General features: G+C 56.6%; 1 protein-coding gene across 3 annotated transcripts in view; it reads right to left on the bottom strand.

Moving 5' to 3' along the window:
- Positions 1–19,535, bottom strand: part of PREX1 (phosphatidylinositol-3,4,5-trisphosphate dependent Rac exchange factor 1) — a 193,435-nt gene that overhangs the window by 34,367 nt on the left and 139,533 nt on the right. For all 3 annotated transcript variants that reach the window (XM_058562512.1, XM_058562513.1, XM_058562511.1), the window contains exons 12-17: positions 18,865–18,968; positions 18,565–18,614; positions 16,310–16,385; positions 7,425–7,497; positions 2,737–2,879; positions 980–1,072 (exon numbers count right to left, since the gene is read on the bottom strand). In XM_058562512.1, the coding sequence (XP_058418495.1) occupies positions 980–1,072; positions 2,737–2,879; positions 7,425–7,497; positions 16,310–16,385; positions 18,565–18,614; positions 18,865–18,968 (539 nt within the window). The remainder of the gene's footprint in view (positions 1–979; positions 1,073–2,736; positions 2,880–7,424; positions 7,498–16,309; positions 16,386–18,564; positions 18,615–18,864; positions 18,969–19,535) is intronic.

The raw sequence follows: 19,535 nt of genomic DNA, 5'->3' as shown, positions 1-19,535 counted from the left end.
CAGGGGACAAGGACACGGGGTCACTGGCCTCCTCTCCTCCTCACTGGGGGACCTTGAACGCTCAGGCAGCACAGAGCCGGCCCCAGGGACCAAGCATGACCGAGTGAGCCCCCCAGGGCAACCCCGATCCCCTCTGTGGTGAGCAGCTAAGGGGCTACAGACCCGGTTCTGGCCAACGAGGCGCGAAGGGAAGCCCACAGGAGGCGCTAACGGGAAGGACGAACTTCCTGACAAGAAACCACCATGGCTGGCCCCTGCTTCCCGCCCTGCGGGTGAGGACACGAGGCGTGGAACCGGGGCAGCCACACTGTGACCCTGAGGGCTTGCCCAGGAAAGTCGAAGAGACGTCAACCCTGAACCAGGACTCACAACCACCTCTTTCTAACCACCTACATTATTAAAACACGAGGCCCTGGGGCTCCAGCCTCCATGAGGCGAGCATGTGGCTACTTGCAGCCCAAAGCATTCCTAATCAGCACACGGAGGCGAGCGGGGCACCTGGACAACACGGCAGGTGCCTCTCCCCACCCACCTCCACACCCCAGGAGCAGCGGAGACGATCTGGGGCTGAACCCTGGGCCAGCCCCAACCTCACTCTCCTTCCTCCGTGAGAGACGCTGTGTCCATGACAGAGCAGCAACTTGTCTTAGTCAAGCCAGTGATCACTGGCTTTTTCCATTATCACAGCTGATTCAGAAAATCTTCTGTTTTATTCTCACACCTCCCCACAGGCCCAGAGGGAGACGGAGGCACACACTGGGAGAACAGCCCGAGCAGAGGGGCTCTATCCCAGCCCCCCAGAGACCGCAGACAAGACGGCCCTGGACTCAGTTTCCCCACGTGGGCAATGAGCAAGGAGGAACCACAGACATTCCAGGATTTGCTGAGCTGGGCTGCCTCGAGGAATGTGGAGAGAGAGGCCCCACTCTCATACCCGCCTGCAGCCCCCCACCAGGGCGGCCCCTCGGGGAGGCCTCACCTCGGCCAGCGAGCCCCTCTGCACTGACTTCACCACCACGGCCTTGTTCTTTTCCTCGATGTCGAAGCCGTAGTCTTCCTCCTGGGGCAGGATCTGGGGGCCCAAGGCAGGAGAGACCGGGGGAGGCAGTGAGCGGGACTGCAGCCAGCCCACCTGGGCCCCCTCGGGACCATGATCCTGCTGCCTCCTTGTCTACACAGGATAGGGCTGCAGGGGCGGGGGCGGCAGGATACAGTAAAATGCAAACAGCACCCAGTACCCAGCAGATGCTCAATATGTATCTGTCAGGTGAAGACACACCACCTGGCTCGTACCTTGGCCTGTGCTGGCACATATTTAATTTTCCTTGTCTGTCTCCCCCTTCTCCTCCCGACCCGAGGACAGTCTCCCCAGTTATGCACCACTGTCTCCCCATCTGCTGGCATACTGTAGGTGCTCAATACAGACTTACTGGCTTAATGAATAAAACAGATCCAAAGTGTCCAGCCACCAAGAACTTGGGGACAGGAAGGGAGTTCAGGGAGAGCAGTCCCTCCCCATGGCAGGATGGCAGGCAGGTTGGGAGGTTTTGGGGTTTGGTGGTGGTGAGGATACAGGGAAATGCATTTATTCGTTCAACAAATCTTTGCTGAGCTGCTGCCTGTTAGATGGGCTGGGCACTTTACTGGGCACTGGAAACAGCACTGAACAAGCCAGATGGTTCCCGCCCTTGTGCAGCTCACTGTCTCGTGGGGGAGACTACAGAGAAATAAGCAAAGAAATATAGAATGCAATGCAGGGAGTATATGTAGTTTGAATTAAAATAAAGCACTTAAGGGGACAGAACGTGGCATGGCGGGGGGGCCCAAGGAGGTGATATCTGAGCTGAGACCTGAATGAAGTGAGGACCAGAACTTGATACAGAGTACAGACAGTGCTCCAGGCAGAGGGCACAGCATGTGCAAAGGCCCTTAGTCAGGCGCCCAGGTAGTGGAGGATAAGAAAGATCCCAGTGGCTGGGATGGAGGGAGGAAGGGGGAGCACAGGAGACGACGCTGGAGAAGCAGGCAGAGTCTTGTAGACCACGATAAGACTGGATTCTATCCTAAGTGTGACGGAGAGGATTGGAGGGCTTTATAGTGGGAGAAACAGGAACTGGAAGGAAGAGCAGCCCCCATAAGTGCTACAGGATAGAAGTTAATGAAATCATCCTCATATTATTCAGACTTCGGCCCCACTCTGGCTGTGGCAAGAGGCCTAAGCTTTCCGACCCTCTCTCTGGATTGCCTCCTGTGGGCCAGGCGTGAAGATGGGCGCTGCCGCTCCTCAGCAGGCAGAGACACAAGATCCGGTGGGCTGGGCTGGTCAACGCCTGAACAGGCTGGCACACGTTCTACCTTAACTGCAAGGATATTACAGCCACTGAACAGGGACACGCCAGCAGCCCAGAAGACCCAGGGCTCCGGGGTGCAGGACGAGTCATTACGGGAGGCCACTCGCTCAGCACAAGGCCAGCTGGGACGTGGGGTGGACAAGGGGGCGGCAGGGAAAAGGAAGGGAGCCCAGCAAACCCAATCCCTCTAGTGAAGAGTGCAGTCTCGGCCAGGGATGTGACCCGGCCTCTTGGTAGGGTCACCAGCCACCACCTAGAATCCCCCGCACTCTCAGGTGCTCAGAGTTGAGCCCAATGTCTCCAGCCATAATCTGAAGGTGGCCCAGCTCCCAGGCACACAGGGTGGGGGTGGGAAGAAGAGGCAGCAGCTCAGCTCCGCTCCTACCAGCAGACGCTTGGCCAGAATGTTCTCCACCAGCTTGAAGTCGTTGCGAAGCTGTTTGTTCTTGCTGCTGGTTCCCTCCATCTCCTCATCCGCATAGAAACGGAAGTACTGGGACTCATCCTTGAACTCGCTCTTCTCCAGCACTGCAAACCCACAGACACGCGGGCACGGGGTCAGGCTCACGAGGTGTCAGCGGCTTTGCCAACCAGCAGCCACGGGCCGGAACCAGCCCCACGACACGTCTGGTTTGGCCAGCACGGTGCTGTATTAAATGGGATCGTGTGCCAACACTAATACATTGAGGATATTTCACATGAGAGTCTGGCTTTCTCACTTCCCTTGAAAAACCTGAACTTGCCCCACCTGCTATAAAGACGCATTACAAAGCCATAGTAACAAAAACAGTGTGAACTATGGCAGAAACAGACCAAGAACAAGGGGAAGAGAATAGAAATCACATAAGAGACCATGTGTTTGTGGGAACTTACTACATGATGGATGACAAATGATCACGTGGAATATTCTGCAGACGGTGCAGGGAAAACTGACTCATTTAGGGGAAAAATAAAATTGGATCCCTACCTCACACCTTATACAACAATAAACTCCTACTAAATATGAACAGGAAAAGTAAAGCTTGGAGAATATCTTTGTCCTAGGGTTCATGTATAAGACCCCCACACCCAAAAAACATTGGGACTTCCATTCAATAAAAAGGCCACAGGCAGACAACAGATTCAAAAGTAACTGTAATATCTAAAACCAATAAGGAATAAATACCTAGAATATATAAGAAGCTCCAACAAATCAACCAGAGAAAGCTGGGAAACTCACAGATAAATGGGCAAAGGATACAAATGGGCAATTAACAGATGGAGAAACCCAAATGGGTGGCAAGGATGTGAAAGGGAGCTCAATCTCATTAACAATCAGAAACAGACCACGATGAGACACTTTAGACAGGAGAATGGTAAACCCAGGCCCTGGGGGCTAAATCCGGCCCACTACTTCTTTTTATAAATAAAGTTTTATTGAAACACAGCCACATACATTTATTTACATATTGTCTGGAGCTGCCTTTGCGCCACAATGACAGAGTGAATAATTGCAAGAGACTGTATGAACCACAAAGCCTAAAATATTGACTATTTGGGCCTTTACAGAAAGAGTTTCTGACCTCTGTTCTATGACAAGCCAGGAAAATGAATAAAAATAACCAGTAACAACCAGTATGTGATCTGGTCCCTGTGGATTGCAATTTAAGTACCTCCTAGTGCCAGGCACACTGTGGATACAGACCTGGGCTCATTTACTCCTCAGACAAGGAAGGATCTGCTGCAGCCCTCTTACAGATGGGCAGACCAAGGCCCAGAGAAGCTAAATGAACTGCCCAAGGTTACAGAGCAGGTAGGCTCCTTTCCACCATCCTGCCCAGCCTGGACTGTTAGACGGGCGCAGGGACAAATTATATAAACTGGGAAATCAAGGCTCAGCTTAGTAGAGGCAGCTGTCTGAAGTCAGTGGACCCCTAAAAAGGGAAAACCAGGTGCCTTCACCACGTCCCCGCCACCCTGGACGACAGAGGCTGTCTACGGATCCGGGACTGAACGAAAAGCAAGAGGAAACGTTCCTTTCTTTCTCCTTCCCTTCCCGGGAAGTCTAGCTGTTTGTAAGCGTTTTTCTCCGGCCGCCCCTATTACCTCTCCAGAGAGAACAGACACACAAATTGCTGCTTTCCCAGAGCTGGGGAGCCAGGCCCTGGGGGGCCAGCGGGCTTCACCTCCACGGTAAACATTAGACTGAAAGACTCAGGGAGTGGGCGCAGGAAGCTCGATGCTGTGTCTCTGCTGAAACGTCTGGGGAAACAGCTGGAAGCCCTGAGTTCAGGAGCTCAGCCAGGGGAGGTCCGACCACTCCCACCTTTCGGGTGAGGCCTGAGGGCACAGACCCACATTCAAATCCCTGCTCAGCCCCTTTCCAACCTCATGCCCTTTAGCCTCTCTGAACCTCACTTTTCTCATCTACTGGGATAGTAACAACACTTACCTTCCAGGGGGCTGCAAGGATTAAATGGTGGGCCTCAGTTTCCCTATATGTGCCCAAAGTGAGAGAGCTGGACCACGAGCCTCTCAGGTCCCTCCCTGAGGACAGCTCAGGTCAGACGCGGCGGGAGGCACCATGCAGGCCCCATCCCGCCCCCCACTCTGCGCCCTAACCTGCATTTTGCAGCAGCCACAACCCTAGGATTTGGCCCTTTCCTGTTTTAGCCTACTTCTGAGTTCCTGGCAGGGAAGAGGGAGGCAGGGGCCGCGCCCTGCAATTTCTCTCCAAGGGGCCCTGCGGGTGTCGGTATTGCCAGGGATCACCACCCCCCGCACCCCCAGAGAATGTCCTCAGACTGCAGCCTTCCCGGAATAGCAGCTAGGGTGGACCCCTAATTACTCTCACCCACAAATGAGAGGTTCTGCCCAGCTGACTGGTGGGAGGGATGGAGCTGACAGAGGGCCCCGCAGGAGAGACAGAGGCTTCTGGGAATGAGGGACTTTGGTGAGATGGGGCCAATGACCGGGATGATGGTGGCTGCCCTGGCTGGGCCCAACCTGCCCGTATCAGCTGGGGAAACGAGCAGCTGGGGAGTGCGTCCTGACCCCACAGAGCTGTGGGCATGCTGAGCTCAGAGGAGGAGGGGACAGCACGGCCTCCAGTGGAAAGACGGGGAAACTGAGGACCAGAGAGGGGCATGGGCTTATGGGGCATCAGCTGAGTCAGGCCTGGCACCAGGCCTGCTGGCTATAAGGCAGGGAACGGACCTGATGACCCTCCATCACCCTGGTGCCTCTCTCACCCTGCTGAAGGGACACAAATGCAGCAGCTGGACTAGGAGTGGGAAACTATGGCCCACGGCCTGTTTTTCTAAATAAAGTTTTATTAGCACACAGCCACGCCCATTTGTTTCCGTACTGCCTGTAGCTGCTTTCATGATACAACAGAGACCGTGTGGCCTGCAAAGCCAAGAACATTTACTGTCTGGCCCTTTGCAGAGAGCATGCCAACCTCTGAGTTAGAGCACAGGGGAGAAGCCGGGAGGAGGAATGGCCGAAAGACCTTCAGAGTCTCACCCATCCGCTGCCACCACCTGGGTCCAAGCAACATCGTCCCTCCCCTGCACTATCTTGGTCGCCTCCTTTCTGGCCTCCCTACTCCCCCCGACCCCCACAGACATGCTCCAGAGGCAGCCGGAGGGAGCCTGTAAGACCTAAGTCAGACATGGCCCCGCTCTGCTCAGAGCCCTCCCAGGACCCACCTCACTAGAGCAAAAGCCGAAGTCCTCTGCACGTGCCCGTAATCTTCCGGGAAATGCACTCATTTCCTTGTTGTTGGACTCACACACACGCACGCACACGCACACACACGGCTGTGAGCTCCCGAGGGTGGGCCTCTCATCTGTCTTGTTCTCTGTCCCCGGGGCACAGCGCAGGGCCCACATGCAGACGCCACCCTCTAGATGACAGCAGAACGAACGAGACGGAAGGGAGGCGTGGAATCAGCCTAACGGGGAACAGCTCCGTGAAGGAGAGGGAATCTGAGCGGGGCGCGGAGAGCCACGAAGGAGAGGAGCTACTTCAGCCGGGGTGGTTGGGGGGCCCCCAGGGAGGCGTCAACAGAGCAGAAACACTGAGTAAGTGAGGCAGGTAGGGAAGGGCACCCAAGCCAGGGAAATGCAGGTGCCAAGGCCTGAGGAGTGCTCTAGAAACAGGAGGAAGGCTCCCTCTCGGGGGTTCAAGTCCGCCTGTCCTGCTGAAAGGGTAGGAGACTCAGGGCTCCCGGGGCCAGCGAGGGGACGGGCCGGCACTAGGGGCTGAGCGTGTGGCCTGTGCCGCCAACCTCCCGGGTTCAAATCCCGGCTCCCACTCGCCACGTGACCTTGAGCAAGGTTCTTCACTGCCTGGCTTCTATTTCCTGACTAATAATAAATGGGGAGGATATTAATCCCAACATCAAAGGATGGTTACAAGGATTAAACTAATTAATACATGGAGAGTGCTTAGAAGGAGGCCAGGCACTCAGGGCATTAGCTTCTGTTTTAATTTAAATGATGTCAGTGGAACCATTTTCCCCCTCCCTCTCCCCAGCTTCCCACGTGCTTCTCCCAGGGGAAGAGGGGGAACTTACCTGAGGGGTGAAGCCAAGAAAGGGGGCACAGATGTCCCGGGAAGGGCCCGCCTGATTCCTTCCTCTCTAGCTCCCAACCCCCCCGTCCTGTCTCCTCCCTACAGAAGCCCGCAGGCAAGGCCTGCACCATCCAGCCCCGATGCCCACCCTGGGAGGCCACGTCCCATCCAGGAGGAAGGGCACGGGAAGCCCAAGGATCTGACCTCAAATCCAGTCCATTTTCCCAGCCAAGCTTTACCTGCCATCCTGGTCCCCACTGGACCCCTGAAATGACCTCTCAAGCAGTGCAGAACGAGGAAGGGGGAAGGATGGGATTCAGGAGCCGCCCCAACCCCCACGACCTGGCCTCTAGGCTGGGGCTCACCTACAGGCATGTTGGGCGGCCTCCAGGCTACCTCTGGGTACCTCTCTCTGGGCCTCAGTTTCCCCTTCCCATAGAATGCACTAACCACCAGGGTCTCTGCCAGCTCTTCTGCGCCAGGACAGACCCCTGGCAAGGGGGAAGGGGCAGTTACCGTGATGCATGAAGCCGTTGTTACACAGGCCCACGCCAAGCGCCACTGCCTCCTCCCGCGTCTGGCAGTCGCCCTGGAATAGAACAAGAAGAGGAGGGCATTAGGTGGCACCGGGGGGCTGAGCGGGGCTGGTGACAAGCCCACCACTCCCCTAGAATGGAAGGCGGGGATTTGTGTCTGTTTGTTTACTGTGGTCCCCCACAAACATGTTTGTGATTGTTATTAATAAGCTCTAAACAAGAAAATTATTTAATTGTATTTGTGATAAACATATTATGTATCATGTGATAAATACAAAGGAGAAATGGAGATTTTATGTGGCAGACGCTGTTGCTTGCCTGGCAACAATCCTTTCCCAATCTACCCCAGTACTGAAACTCTCGCTGGTGTAGATGGCAAGGCATCTGTCTAGACAACCACAAATCCCAATCTCCTTTGCAGCTAGAGACGGCCAACGAGATACAAGCAGAAATCACTGGTAGGGAGCTCTGGCAAAACCCTCTTTGTCCCTGGCCCTTCCTTTACCTTCCTCCTGCCTGGGACAAAGATGTGATGGCTGGAGCTCCTGCAGTTATCCTAGACTACAATGTGACCTTGCTGACAGAAACACTAAGGATGGCAGAGCAGAAAGAAAGAGAGAGTGTGATCCCTAAAGACATCATGAGGCTGCCCTAGCAGCTCTGAACCACCAACCTCTGGGCCTCTCCCATACTAAAGAAAAATAAACCCCTAACTTGTTGCAGCTTCTGTAGTTGGATCTCTGATACTAGAAGTCAAGTTCAATTCCTAACTGAGTGAGTGAGTTAGGGGAAGTGAGCCAGTGAGACACCTGGGGAAGACAACTAGGGATTCTGGAAAATACCATCCTCCCTGATAAAAGGGAGCAGCAGCACCACCCCTCCCCGCCTGGGAAAAGTCACGTGAGGAAGTGATGCACAGGGCTGTGGGGCCATCTCCTGACCAGTGTGGCAGCCACTGCTGAGGACGGTGGAGGGAAGGACACAAGACTCTTGATCTGCGTCATGACTGGCACGTGGCACGATTATCTGCTTAGGCCACTGTTTAGCTGGGTTTTTTGTCCTTGCAACTGAAAACACTCCTCTCTGGGAGAATTTAAATCTGGCTCTTCTCAGGGCTTCCCTGAGGAGGTGACATCCAACCGGAAACCAAAGAAGGACCAGGTGTGGCCAGTGTGCTGGGCCCCTGCTGGGCCCGCCTCGGGGGGCCAAGTCTCCCACGTGAAAGGTCGTGCCTCAAGGTCTGCCCCCCGGCCACCCCCCACCCCAGGCCAGGTGGAGGACGCACGATCCACAGCCGTGGATCCAGAGGCCAATGTGATGCCCCTGTCCAGGAACACGACTCTTGAGAGAAGGAACCAAGGACAGGGGACACCAGGTACTGATTCTGCCTGAGAGCAGTGCCCCGAAGACGGCGCCCCTCAGCCCCTGTTCCTCAGAAGCTGGCGGTTTCCGGGTCCAGGTCTTGCTGAGGCCTGGCTCCTGGTCTCCCCAACTCTATGGGGGCTCCACGGCCTTCCAATAAGCCATTGTCTTTTTTATTCTCGTTCCTCAAGTTAGCCAGAACCTGTTTCTGTTTCTTGCAACCCAAATAATCTCAGTACATCGAAGCAAAGGGTGTGAGCTGTGTGTGTGCATGTGTGCGCGTGTGTGTGTGAGCGCACTGGGGCAGCGAGGTGACAGGCAGAGGAAACAGCACGGACAAAGGTCCAGCAGCGGGAGGAAGCCGGCGGCACAGGAGGCACCCGAGGCAGCACGGCCGGCAGGGAGAGGGTGAGCACGCTCGGCTCCGTGGGCCGGGAGTGTGATCCGCTGAGCCCCCCGCCGTCCTCGCGCCAGAACAGGGACTGGCACAGGGCAGGCGCTCAGTCAACATCGGGTGACTCAACACCGGCGTTGTCAGCAGGGCCGGATCCTACGGGAGCCTGAGGCCGGGTCAGCGAGCTTCACCCCCGTGCACACGGCACCGGCAGGACAGCCTCTCATTGAAACAACTCCCAAAGGGGAAAGTTGTTCCAAGAGGCACCGCCGGACACAGCCAGGCCAGAGCCCTCAACTGTCCCCTCCCGAGTCTCCCCAGTCGCACTCTCCAGCAGCCGAGGGGCCCGGGAGAGAAGTGCCCAGCTGAAGGGGAACGGAACGCCAGAGGCTGCAGGCCCGGGCCCGGCCCAGCCCCGGAGCAGAGTGGGGCCTGGGGAGCCGCCGGCCGCGGCGTTTCGCTCCCTGGCTGCCCGGGCCTGACTGGGGGACGACAGATCTCTCCCTCGGGGCCCCAGGCCAGCGGCTGTGGGGCCAGAGAGCGCAGAGCCCTGCCAGGGAGGCAGCGGGGAGGGAGGCCACATCCGGGGCAGCCGCCCCCCAGCTGAGAGGGGCCGCCAGGGAGGGACGGCCGGGCCCAGGGCACAGGCAGGCCCAGCTCTGCAGCCCGGGGTGCCCACCTGGCTTTCGGAGCCCACTCACAATCTGGGCTCCCAGCCCAGTCCTGCCCCTTTTCCCCAAGGGCCCTGGGGTGACCCACAGGGAGGCTCCTGAGTTAGAAGGGCAGGGGGATCCTCAGGGTAACAGTGAATACGCTGACCCTGGACGCATCGGCCACCTGAAAAGTAAGCCCCACCCCACCTCCGCCAGTCACCGGGAAACCGCAAGTCACCAACTCACCACTTTCTCTCCTCCTGGAGGAGGGCCCGGGCACACACAGCCCTGTGAATCTCACTGCCTCATCTCCCCCATGGCAAGGGGCTCCAGCCACACCAGCCTCCTCACCGCTCCCTCCACACCCTACTCGTGACCCCACCTCAGGGCCTTTGCACTTGCTCCCTCCTCCCCCTGGAACGCCCTGCCCTCGCTTTTCAAGTCTTAGTACCCACGTCACCTCCTCAGAGCGACCTTTCCCAAACTGCCCTAAAGCAACTCCCCAACCCTTCTCAACAAATACGCATCCAGTTACACTCTCCGTCACCTTGTGTAATATCTGTGCTGCACTTGTCAGGATCTGAAATAACTCATCCCTTTACCGGTTTGGCTTAAGGTCTCTCCTATTAGAAGGTCAGCTCCACTCGGGTGACGGTGGCGCCTGTCACGTTACCCCGTCTCCCCGCCCTGAAGCACAGTATCTAGCACTTAGCAGGGCACAAAAAATATCTGCTTAAAGAATGAATGAATGAGCGGAAAACCCAATTTGGAAACTGATCCTGAACTCGCCTCTATCTGCCTCTGTGTGTCTAAACTGAGGGGAAACGATCATGTCCCCACCCTCGCAGAGGTCTCGTGAGGACGAAATGAGACACTCTGTGCCGGACGCCGGCCCCGCGCCTAGCACGTGGAGCATCTGGTAAATGTCAGCTGTCCTGCTCGGTCACCTCTCGTTAGGGAGGACCGCCAAGGAAGGGGGGCAGAAGCAGAGCAGGGTCGGGGGACGGAACACGGTGGGGGGCGCTGACAGGGCCTCAGGAGGCCCCTCTGCCCGTGAGTTCTGAACCCCAGGACAAGGCCCAGAATGCCTCTCTCTGACCTGCCATGTGCCCACGCCACACCATCTCTCGGTCTTGATGATCGGACCACTCATTAACCCTGGCTGACAGACGAGGACACTGAGGCACGGACAGGCCTGGCACTTGCCCAAGGTTAGACCATGAGAACAGAATCCTCTCAGAGAGGGAGCCCACCACCATGCTACAGAGAGGGAAACTGAGGCTCTGAGAGGAGAGGTTAGTTGCCCAGGGTTGTGACCCGGGCTCTGGGCTTGTCCTTGTCTGTCCTTTGTTCCCTCTGCCAGTGCCTCGAACTGCCAGCCTGGTCCTCTGCCTGCTCCCACCCCGGCCCCCGGCCTCCGGCCCTGGGCTGAAAACCCTGCCGCCGGCAGCACCCGCCCTCTGCCTGAGCCTGGGGTCAGCGGGGCCGGCACTCGGAGCACGATTCTGTCGAGCCCGCTCCCGGCCTGCCCCTGCTTGGTCCCGGCCTGGCCCACCGACCCCGCCTCCATCTGATGCCGCAGCCGGGGCGCCCTGGAGTCCGGGGGCGCAGACCAAAACCAGAGAGAAAGAGGGGAAGACGGCAACCTCTGGGGCCGGACTCCCGGGTCCAAACCCTGCCTGGCCCCAGGGTGACCGCGGGCACGTCCTCAGCCCCTCTGAGCTTCGCGTCCTCGTTTGTATCTTTTTATTGCCAGATTTGTCCTTGATTTTCCAAGGACATCCCTGAGGGGTGCTGCCTGCTCAGACCCCACAGTCGGCTACCACTAACACTGTTATGATACTGTTATGACTAGCATCATTATTATTGACCACCAAGGCATCGTGACAGCCCCCACACGATCTTACAGGAGGACCCCATGACTGTGTGCCCCAGGGCAAGTTACACAGCCCAAGCCTCAGTTTCCTCATCAGGAAAATGGGGATAATGGCTGTGTTTTCCTCAGGTTGTTCCGAGGACTGAGATAACACACAGAGAAGGTCAGAACTGACACAGCTTGTCCATCAAAGGCCTAACACCCGCCTTATTCTCTTATTCTCTCTGATTCATCCAGGTAGTGGGTAGGGAGCCCCTCTCTCAGCCTCAAGGGATGAATTCCAAAGAATTCTAAGCCACTCTCAGCAATCCTTGTTCTCTTCCCCGGGGAATGGTTTAGAGGTATGTGTGGGACCCATCTGGCCAATAAGACCTAAAGGGAAAACCACAGGGGAGGGGAATGGACTGGGGGAAATTTCCTCCCCTAATAAACAGAGTAAGAAAGCTCTTTCCAACTGCCCCTGCTCCTTTGGCCACAGGTCTACATAGATGTGATGCCTGGAGCTTTGGCAGCCATCTTATGACTGTGAGGCAACTGGCAAGAAGATGACAGAACAGAAAAATGAAAAGAGCCTGGTGTAAATGGCATTGTTGAGCTCTAGGATCATGAATTCCAGACAGCTAGTTATGTGAGGAAAATGTCTTCACTGTATAATTTAGGTTTCCTATTATGTGAAAGAAAAAGATCTTTACTATACAAGTCAGGTTTCCCGCTATGTGCAGCCAAAAGCATTTCTAGATGATCCAATAAGTTTCAAGCAACATTTTGTTTCAAGGAGCAGAATGACCTAGAAGCTAGAAATAAAGATGCACTCACAGTGAAATAACCCTCCTAAACTACACAGTTATGTCTTCTTCTTGACTCTCCTGCTAAGGTACCAGGTAGGGACGACTCTTGAAATCAAGGTCACGTCCTCCTTACCAGCCCTCCCCCACCGAGAGACCACTCAGGCCCACACACCCTCCTCCCACTTCCCTGACCCGGAGCCGCATGGCAGCTGTCTCTCGGTCAATCTCAGGGAAGCCTTCCTCCCGCGTCAGCTCCAATCAGCGCCCCCGTGTCTCCAGACCAGGCCAGGCCACAGGAGGTCCGCTGCAGTGGACACGTTTCACGGGCAGCTGCCACCTTCGCGCACCATCCTCCCCCTGCCTCCACGTGAAACAGGACGCTGGGGTGGGGAAGGGTCCTCGGGACCACCTGACAGTGACTCAGGCTCCTCTAGGGGCCTTCAGCCAGGACCACGGCTGCTCTGACGGCACTGGCCTGGAGGAGGGCCCCACCATGTCCCCATGCCCGACACCACTCACCAGAGAAACCATCACCGCGGCTGCTCTAGCCGGCTCCTCCCCCTCGACGGAGCGCTCCAGGGCGCCGTCCTGCTGCCCCGGCTCAGCCCACGGCAGCTGCGTCCTCCAGGGCTCCAGCCAAACCCTCGAGTCATTCTAGACTCCTCTCTGACTCTCACCTCCCACACACCATCCACCCATGGGCAAGCTCCGTTAGGTCCACCTTCAAAAACTCCAGAATGTGACCACTTCCCCCGCCTTCCCTGCGGCCGCCGAGCTCCCCTGCCTGAAGTTCTGAAGCTGCCCCCGCCCCGGGTCTCCCTAGGGCCAGCCTCGTCCCTACAGCCCGCGTGGCCAGCCAGCGGATCTCAGCAGATCTCCCAGCGGCCTACGGGGCCCCGGGACTGGCCACGGCCGGCTTCCCTGTGCCCTCCCGCGCCCTCACTCCACTCCGGCCACATCGGCCTCCTCGCTGCTCCCAGACCCACCCAGCTCACCCCACTCAGGGCCCCCGAGTTGCTGTCCCTCAGGGAGGGCTCCATCCCCAGACGTCCCCCCAGCTGCTCCCCAGCCCCTCCTCAGGTCTCCGTGCAAATGCCCCGGCTCAATCCGGCCTTCTCCGACCCCCTGTGGAAACTACTGCCCCATCTGAAGGGTGACTTCCCCCCGCTGCTCCCACGCTGTCCCCAACACCAGGCTGGCCCCTAGCACCAGCTAACATGCTATATATTCTACTGATCTTTCTTCTTTATTAAATGTCGCTCCCACCCCTCACCAGAAGGTAGGACCCATGAGGGCAGGAACTCTTGTCTTGCTCACTGTGTGTCCCCAGAGACTACAACAGTGCCTGGTGCACAGGAGGTGTGCAGGGAAACGAGGGACAAGCTAACTCTCCACTCTCTCCTAACGTCTCATTTTAAACACCGCCCAAAAGCTGACGAGGAACAGAGTACCTGCAGTGGGGACGCGTCGGAGCAGCAGACGTGCAAAGCCCGGCCCTCCCCCGCCCGCCCAGCGGGAGGCCCAGTGGGCACCCGGCAGGCGCAGGCGGCGCCTCCCGCTCCCAAGGAGAACCCTCGATTGCCCCACTCGCACCAGCGTTTCCTCCCACCTTCCCGCCGCCGTGAACAGCACTTCCAGCCACCACTGCGCCGAAACCCCGGGCCTCGTCCTTGATCCCCCTCCCCCAACCCCACCGCATCCTGTGTGTCCCGACGTTCCGTCTCCAAACAGCTCTCAGATCCACGGACCCACCCCACTCCCAGCTCACGCCTGGGATCCACCGTTCAGGGCAAAGTCCACACTACGCTTCAAAGCCAACAGGTAGCTGTGGACAACAGGGAGCTTGGGAAACACGAGGCCACGGAAAGGTCCGAGGTGGCGAAGAGCGGCCGTGCCAGACGCCCCGAACCCAGGCACGTCCGGGCTCCGCCCGAAGCGCCCAGACCACAGGACAGTGCCCACGTGCTGCCCTCACCCGCCGCAGCACCCTCAGAAGGCGGACTCGGCAGAGCACCCCCCAAGTGTTTGTTTCCTGGTCTTACTGCTCCTGTACCCCGAAATCCCTCTGCAATGTTTCAGCCTTCCATGCTCCATGGATTCTGAGTGACTTTGAATCCTCTGTGAAGGAGATGAGGAATTATGACGATAGCTACATTTACGGAGCAATTACTCTGTGCCAGCGCCATTCGAAGCACTTTACGTGATTAACTCACTGAATCCTCAAAACAATCTAAAGGAGAAAGTATAGTTTTTAGCTTCATGTTACAGGCGTGGAAACTGAGGCACAGAGAGATGAAGCAGCCTGTCCAGGACCACTCAGCTAGAAGTAGCAGAGCTGGGATTGGAACCCAGGCCGGCCTGGCTATAAATAAAGCACACGCTCTGGGCTGGCTTCCCGGGATCCTCAGGAGAGGGTGGTGTAGTACAGTGGTCAGATGCTCTGTGCTTCCCAGACACGCAAATCTGAATTCAATTCCAGGGTTGTTTCAAGACCTCCCAGGCCTTAGGGCCCCACATCATAGCAAACATACTAAAATGCATCCACATCCCACATTAAATATGCTTTTTTGTCTTGAAAAATTTTTTTCGAGGATTTTTCTAAACTTGCTTTTGATGTTATTTGGAGTCAAGAAACATTGACTTTACACATTGGCTAGGATTTCTAAGCAATCACTGGAAACTCGTACAGCGTGAGAAAATCCAGCCAGTAAATTGTTTTCGAATGGAACTAAGTTTTCATGAATGTTAAATTTAACAATTAACGAGGCTGACATAAAGCTGTGCTCTGCAAATGTTTAAACACTTATCCACTTTGATTTTGCGGTTGTCTCCTCATCTTTGGAGCCAACACGTTCTTTTTACAGACTACAGATGAGCTTTCTCACGGGCTCCCTGGAAAGCCCGGAGACCCAAGACACAAGTGGGTAAGACGGGCCCACCCGAGTCCCAAATGTACCACTGCGAGTCTGTGTCCCCTTGGACCAGGCCCCCGGCCTCGCTGGGCACCAGTTCCCCCGTCTGTAGATGGGCCAGAGGATTCAACAAGATAACGCACAAAACCCAGCCAGGGCCTGGCCCCGAGTAAGTGCCCCGTGGACGAGAGCAGCCTCTGCCCAGGCTCTGCCCACTGGGAACTTATAAGAAAGAAATAACTTGGCGAGCTCCACAGCAAGCCTCCAGTTTGGCGCCAGAATGAGACCGACTTGCCCCGGTTTGCCCAGGACGGTCCCCCTTTTAAAACTGAAAGCCTCAAGGTGGCAGCAGCCTAAGCGTCCACTGACCGATGAATGGAGAAATCACCTGTGCTACATCCATACAATGGAATACTATGCAGCCTTAAAAAGGAAGGAAATCCTGACACACGCTACAACGTGGATGAAGCTTGAGGACATTACGCTGAGTGCAATAAGCCAAACACAGAAGGACAAACGCTGTATCATCCCACTTACATGGGAAACCTAGAGGAGTCAGATTCACAGAGGGAAAGTGGAAGGGTGGCGCCCAGGGGCTGGGGACAGAGGAATGGGGAGTTACTGTTTAATGGGGACAGAGTTTCAGTTTTGCAAGATGGATGGTGGTGACGGTTACACAAGTGTGAATGGACTTAATGCCACTGAACAGCACAGTTAAAAATGGTTAAGATGGTAAATGTTAAGCCGTGTGTATTCTACCACAATTACAAATAATAATAAAATTTTAAAAAAAAACAAAAACCTCAAAGGCCCTCGTCCCAGTTAGCCCCCAGTCCCGGGCAGAGGGAGACGGCTGTCACGCTGGGTCGGGGGCTCTCACCTGCGCCAGCAGCCAGTCCACCAGCTTGCTCCCGGGCAGCACCGACTTGTAGGTCTTCAGGTGGTAATCGCGGTCTCTGCGGAGGGGGAGGCGCACCCTGAGCGGATCGAGAGAAAGGAGGCGGGAGCATCCCAACTCCCGCGCCCCAAGTGCTCAGGATCCAAGGGCTTGCAGGCTCTCTAGGCACGGGCGTGGGGGGAGCACTGGGCAAGGAGTCCCGGCCCAGATTCCACACCTCGCTGGCAGTGTGACCACGGGCCGGTCTGCCCCAGCAGGACCCCACTCTCAACCCCAGAGCGAGGGGGCAGGAGGAGACGGCTCTAAGGCTCTCCAGCCTAGCAGTTCTCAAGCAGGGGTGACTCTGCCCCCCAAGGAACCCCTGGCTCTGTCTGGAGACATTTTTGGCTGTCATGACCTGGGGAGGGGAGGGGGGTACGCCTGGCGTCTAGCAGGCAGAGACCAGGGACGCTGCTCAACATCCTAAAACACCCAGAGGAGCCCCCAAACAAAGAATCATCCAGCCCAAAATGTCAACAACACTGAGGCAACGGAAACCCGATTTACTCTGTCGTGAGAAAAACTCCCAATTCTTTCTTTTTTCTTTTGTTCTGTTGTCAACATCACGTGTTCAAAGGTAACAAAACTATCCCGACGTGGAAACACGGCTCCGCGGGCTCTGTGGGGAATCCGGACTGAGCAGAGGACAGGGCCTGCGACAGGCCGGGTTCCTTCCTGAGGTAAATGCACCTCAATTCCTCAGTGGGACCTCGCAGCCAAACTGCAACAGTTTCTCAGCCTTTGAGGCCGACAAAAGTGAGTTATGAGGTCAGCCCACGTGGAGGCTGGTTCCTAAAAGCTCAGGCTTTTAGGAACTGGGCGCGGAAGGCCACGTGTGGGGTACATGGGGACCCACTGCCGTCCTGCGACCACCTTCTCTGGGGGCTGATGGGGGGGCCCTTCCTGCCAGGGCTGAGATGGGACCAGGGGCCTGCCTGCTGGGGCTGGCACAAGAGCCTGGGAGGAGCTGAGGACGGGGAGGCGGGTCTGGAGATGAAAGTGGTTCCCAGGGCCTGACCTCCGACGGGGCCAGCAAACGCCAGGAAAAGGCCTTTCCTCTCGCTCCTCTGGCTCCTCTGAGAGGTGATAAGAGCTGTCAGGACAGCGGGGCAGAAGAACCCCCAGCAGGATAGAGTCGGGTCACCCCCTCTGTCCCTTCACCCACAGCTTCACGGTAAAGAGAACAACCGGCCGCTGGCATTTATGGAGCGTTCACTCCGTGCCAGGCGCCATTCACATTTAATCCTCATGACAACCTAGGAGGTGAGAGCTATTCTTATGACCATTTCACAGACGCAGAAACAGGCAAAAGAGGTTAATCACCTTTCAACATTCACTCAACAAACATTTACTAAGTGCTACTTTGCCCCAGGCCTGTGCTCTCCAATATGTGGCCATTTTTCAATCAATTAGTAGTAAATCAAATTTAAAATCACATTCCTCAGTCTCAAGGGTCTGAAAGCCACAGGTGACTAGTGGCTACTGTGTGGGCAGCATAGATACAGAGCATTTCTATCAGTGCAGAAAGTTCTGTGGGACAGCACTGCTCTGGGTGCAGTTCAAGGGTCCCGGGACACAGCAGTGAGCAAATTCCTGCCCTTGGTGGGTTTACAATTCAGCGGGGAAGAGAGACAGTACAGAGCTAAACAAATAAATAGATATGTCAACTACCGACAAGTTTCAAGAAGAAAACCAAAGTGTAGTGAGGAGGACGGTGTGCACCAGGGTGGTGGTACTTCAGAAAGGTGGTCGGGAAGGGCCCTCTGATTTGGAGACATTTGAAGGAAGCGAGGGAGCAAAGATGCAGATATGTAGGGGAAGAGCATGCCAGGCAGAGTGTGGAACAGCAAGTGCAAAGGCCCTGAGGTGGATCCTCTTATCAGCCCCACTCCACAGAGGAAAAAGCTGAGGCACCGGGAGCTGTCTGCCCATGGGGTCAAGGTCACACAGCTGGTAACTGGCAGGCTGAGATTCAAACGCAGCCTGTGTGGCTCCAGAACCAACACCCTTCACCCCCACACCCCAGCGTTCCCCACAAATTAGCTCACTTAACCTTGATGACAAACCTAGAGGGTAGGTGCAATTATTAGCCCCATTTCATGGAGGAGACTGAGGCTCAGAGAGGTCAAGTTACTGGCCAAGGCCACACAGCTGAGAAGAGGCAGAGGTGAAAGTGGAGCTTCGAGAGAATAACTTACTTGATCACGGGGGTGTAGAGGCTGTGAAGACGGCAGTAAAGCCTCACGCCCTGAAAGGAAAAAAAAGGGAGTCTGGAATCAGGCCACATCCTCAGGGACCCCCAAATCCAGGCTTCTGGGAGAGACAGCTCCCAGGACAAAGCAAGGGGAGAGGGAAGACCAGTGGAGGAGAACAGGCCTGCTCTGCGGTGACGTGGGGTCAGGGTCTGGGGTCAGGGTCGTGGGGTCAGGGTCACGGGGTCAGGGTTGTGGGGTCAGGGTCGTGGGGTCGGGGTCTTGAGGTCAGGGCAGGGCCCCTACCTTGGACATGATGTCCTCCAGCTCACTCCGGGCCTTGTAGGTGCCGTCATCATAGCGGAAGCGGTACATCACCTGCTCGTTCTTGAACTGGTGCTTGTCAGACACTGGGGGGACGCAGGGGGACGCGGGGGCCAGTGAGGCCACGCCCCTCAACCCACACCCACCATCCCCCGTCACTCCGCCAGGCCCTGTGCCCAGTGCAATTTCACCAGGTCCCCCGCCGCGGGCGTGGCCCTGCCGAGGCCTGCAGGTCTCCCAAGGCCCAGAAACGCCCCTGAGCCGGCCTGCACTGGGACCCACCCGGCCCCACAGCTCCATGGAGCTAGGCCACGGAGCACATGGGACTGAGGGCACTGGGGTCTGAGACCACCCTCTCTGCACAACGGCCCCGAGTCGTCCTCAGCGCACCTCTCTCTCGCCCTACTCTGGACCCATCAGCACATCCTGCAGGCTCTTCCTTCAGAACATTAAGATTCACTCCACTCCCACCCTGGTCCGAGCCACCTTCACTTCCCGCCTGGAATATCACAGCTGCCCCCTCACCGGGCACCCCGCCGCCACCCCCGGCACAACAGTCCCCCCTCCACACAGCGGCCAGAGGGATCCTGTTCAAGTCTGAGACTAAGCAGGTCTCTCCTCTGCTCGGAACTCAGCAGTGGCTTCACACCTCA

This window comes from Diceros bicornis, chromosome 19 (genome assembly GCF_020826845.1).
Source record: "Diceros bicornis minor isolate mBicDic1 chromosome 19, mDicBic1.mat.cur, whole genome shotgun sequence".
NCBI classification, from domain to species: domain Eukaryota; kingdom Metazoa; phylum Chordata; class Mammalia; order Perissodactyla; family Rhinocerotidae; genus Diceros; species Diceros bicornis.
The sequence above is the reverse complement of the archived record's forward strand: the minus strand, read 5'-3'. Positions and strand labels throughout refer to the sequence as shown.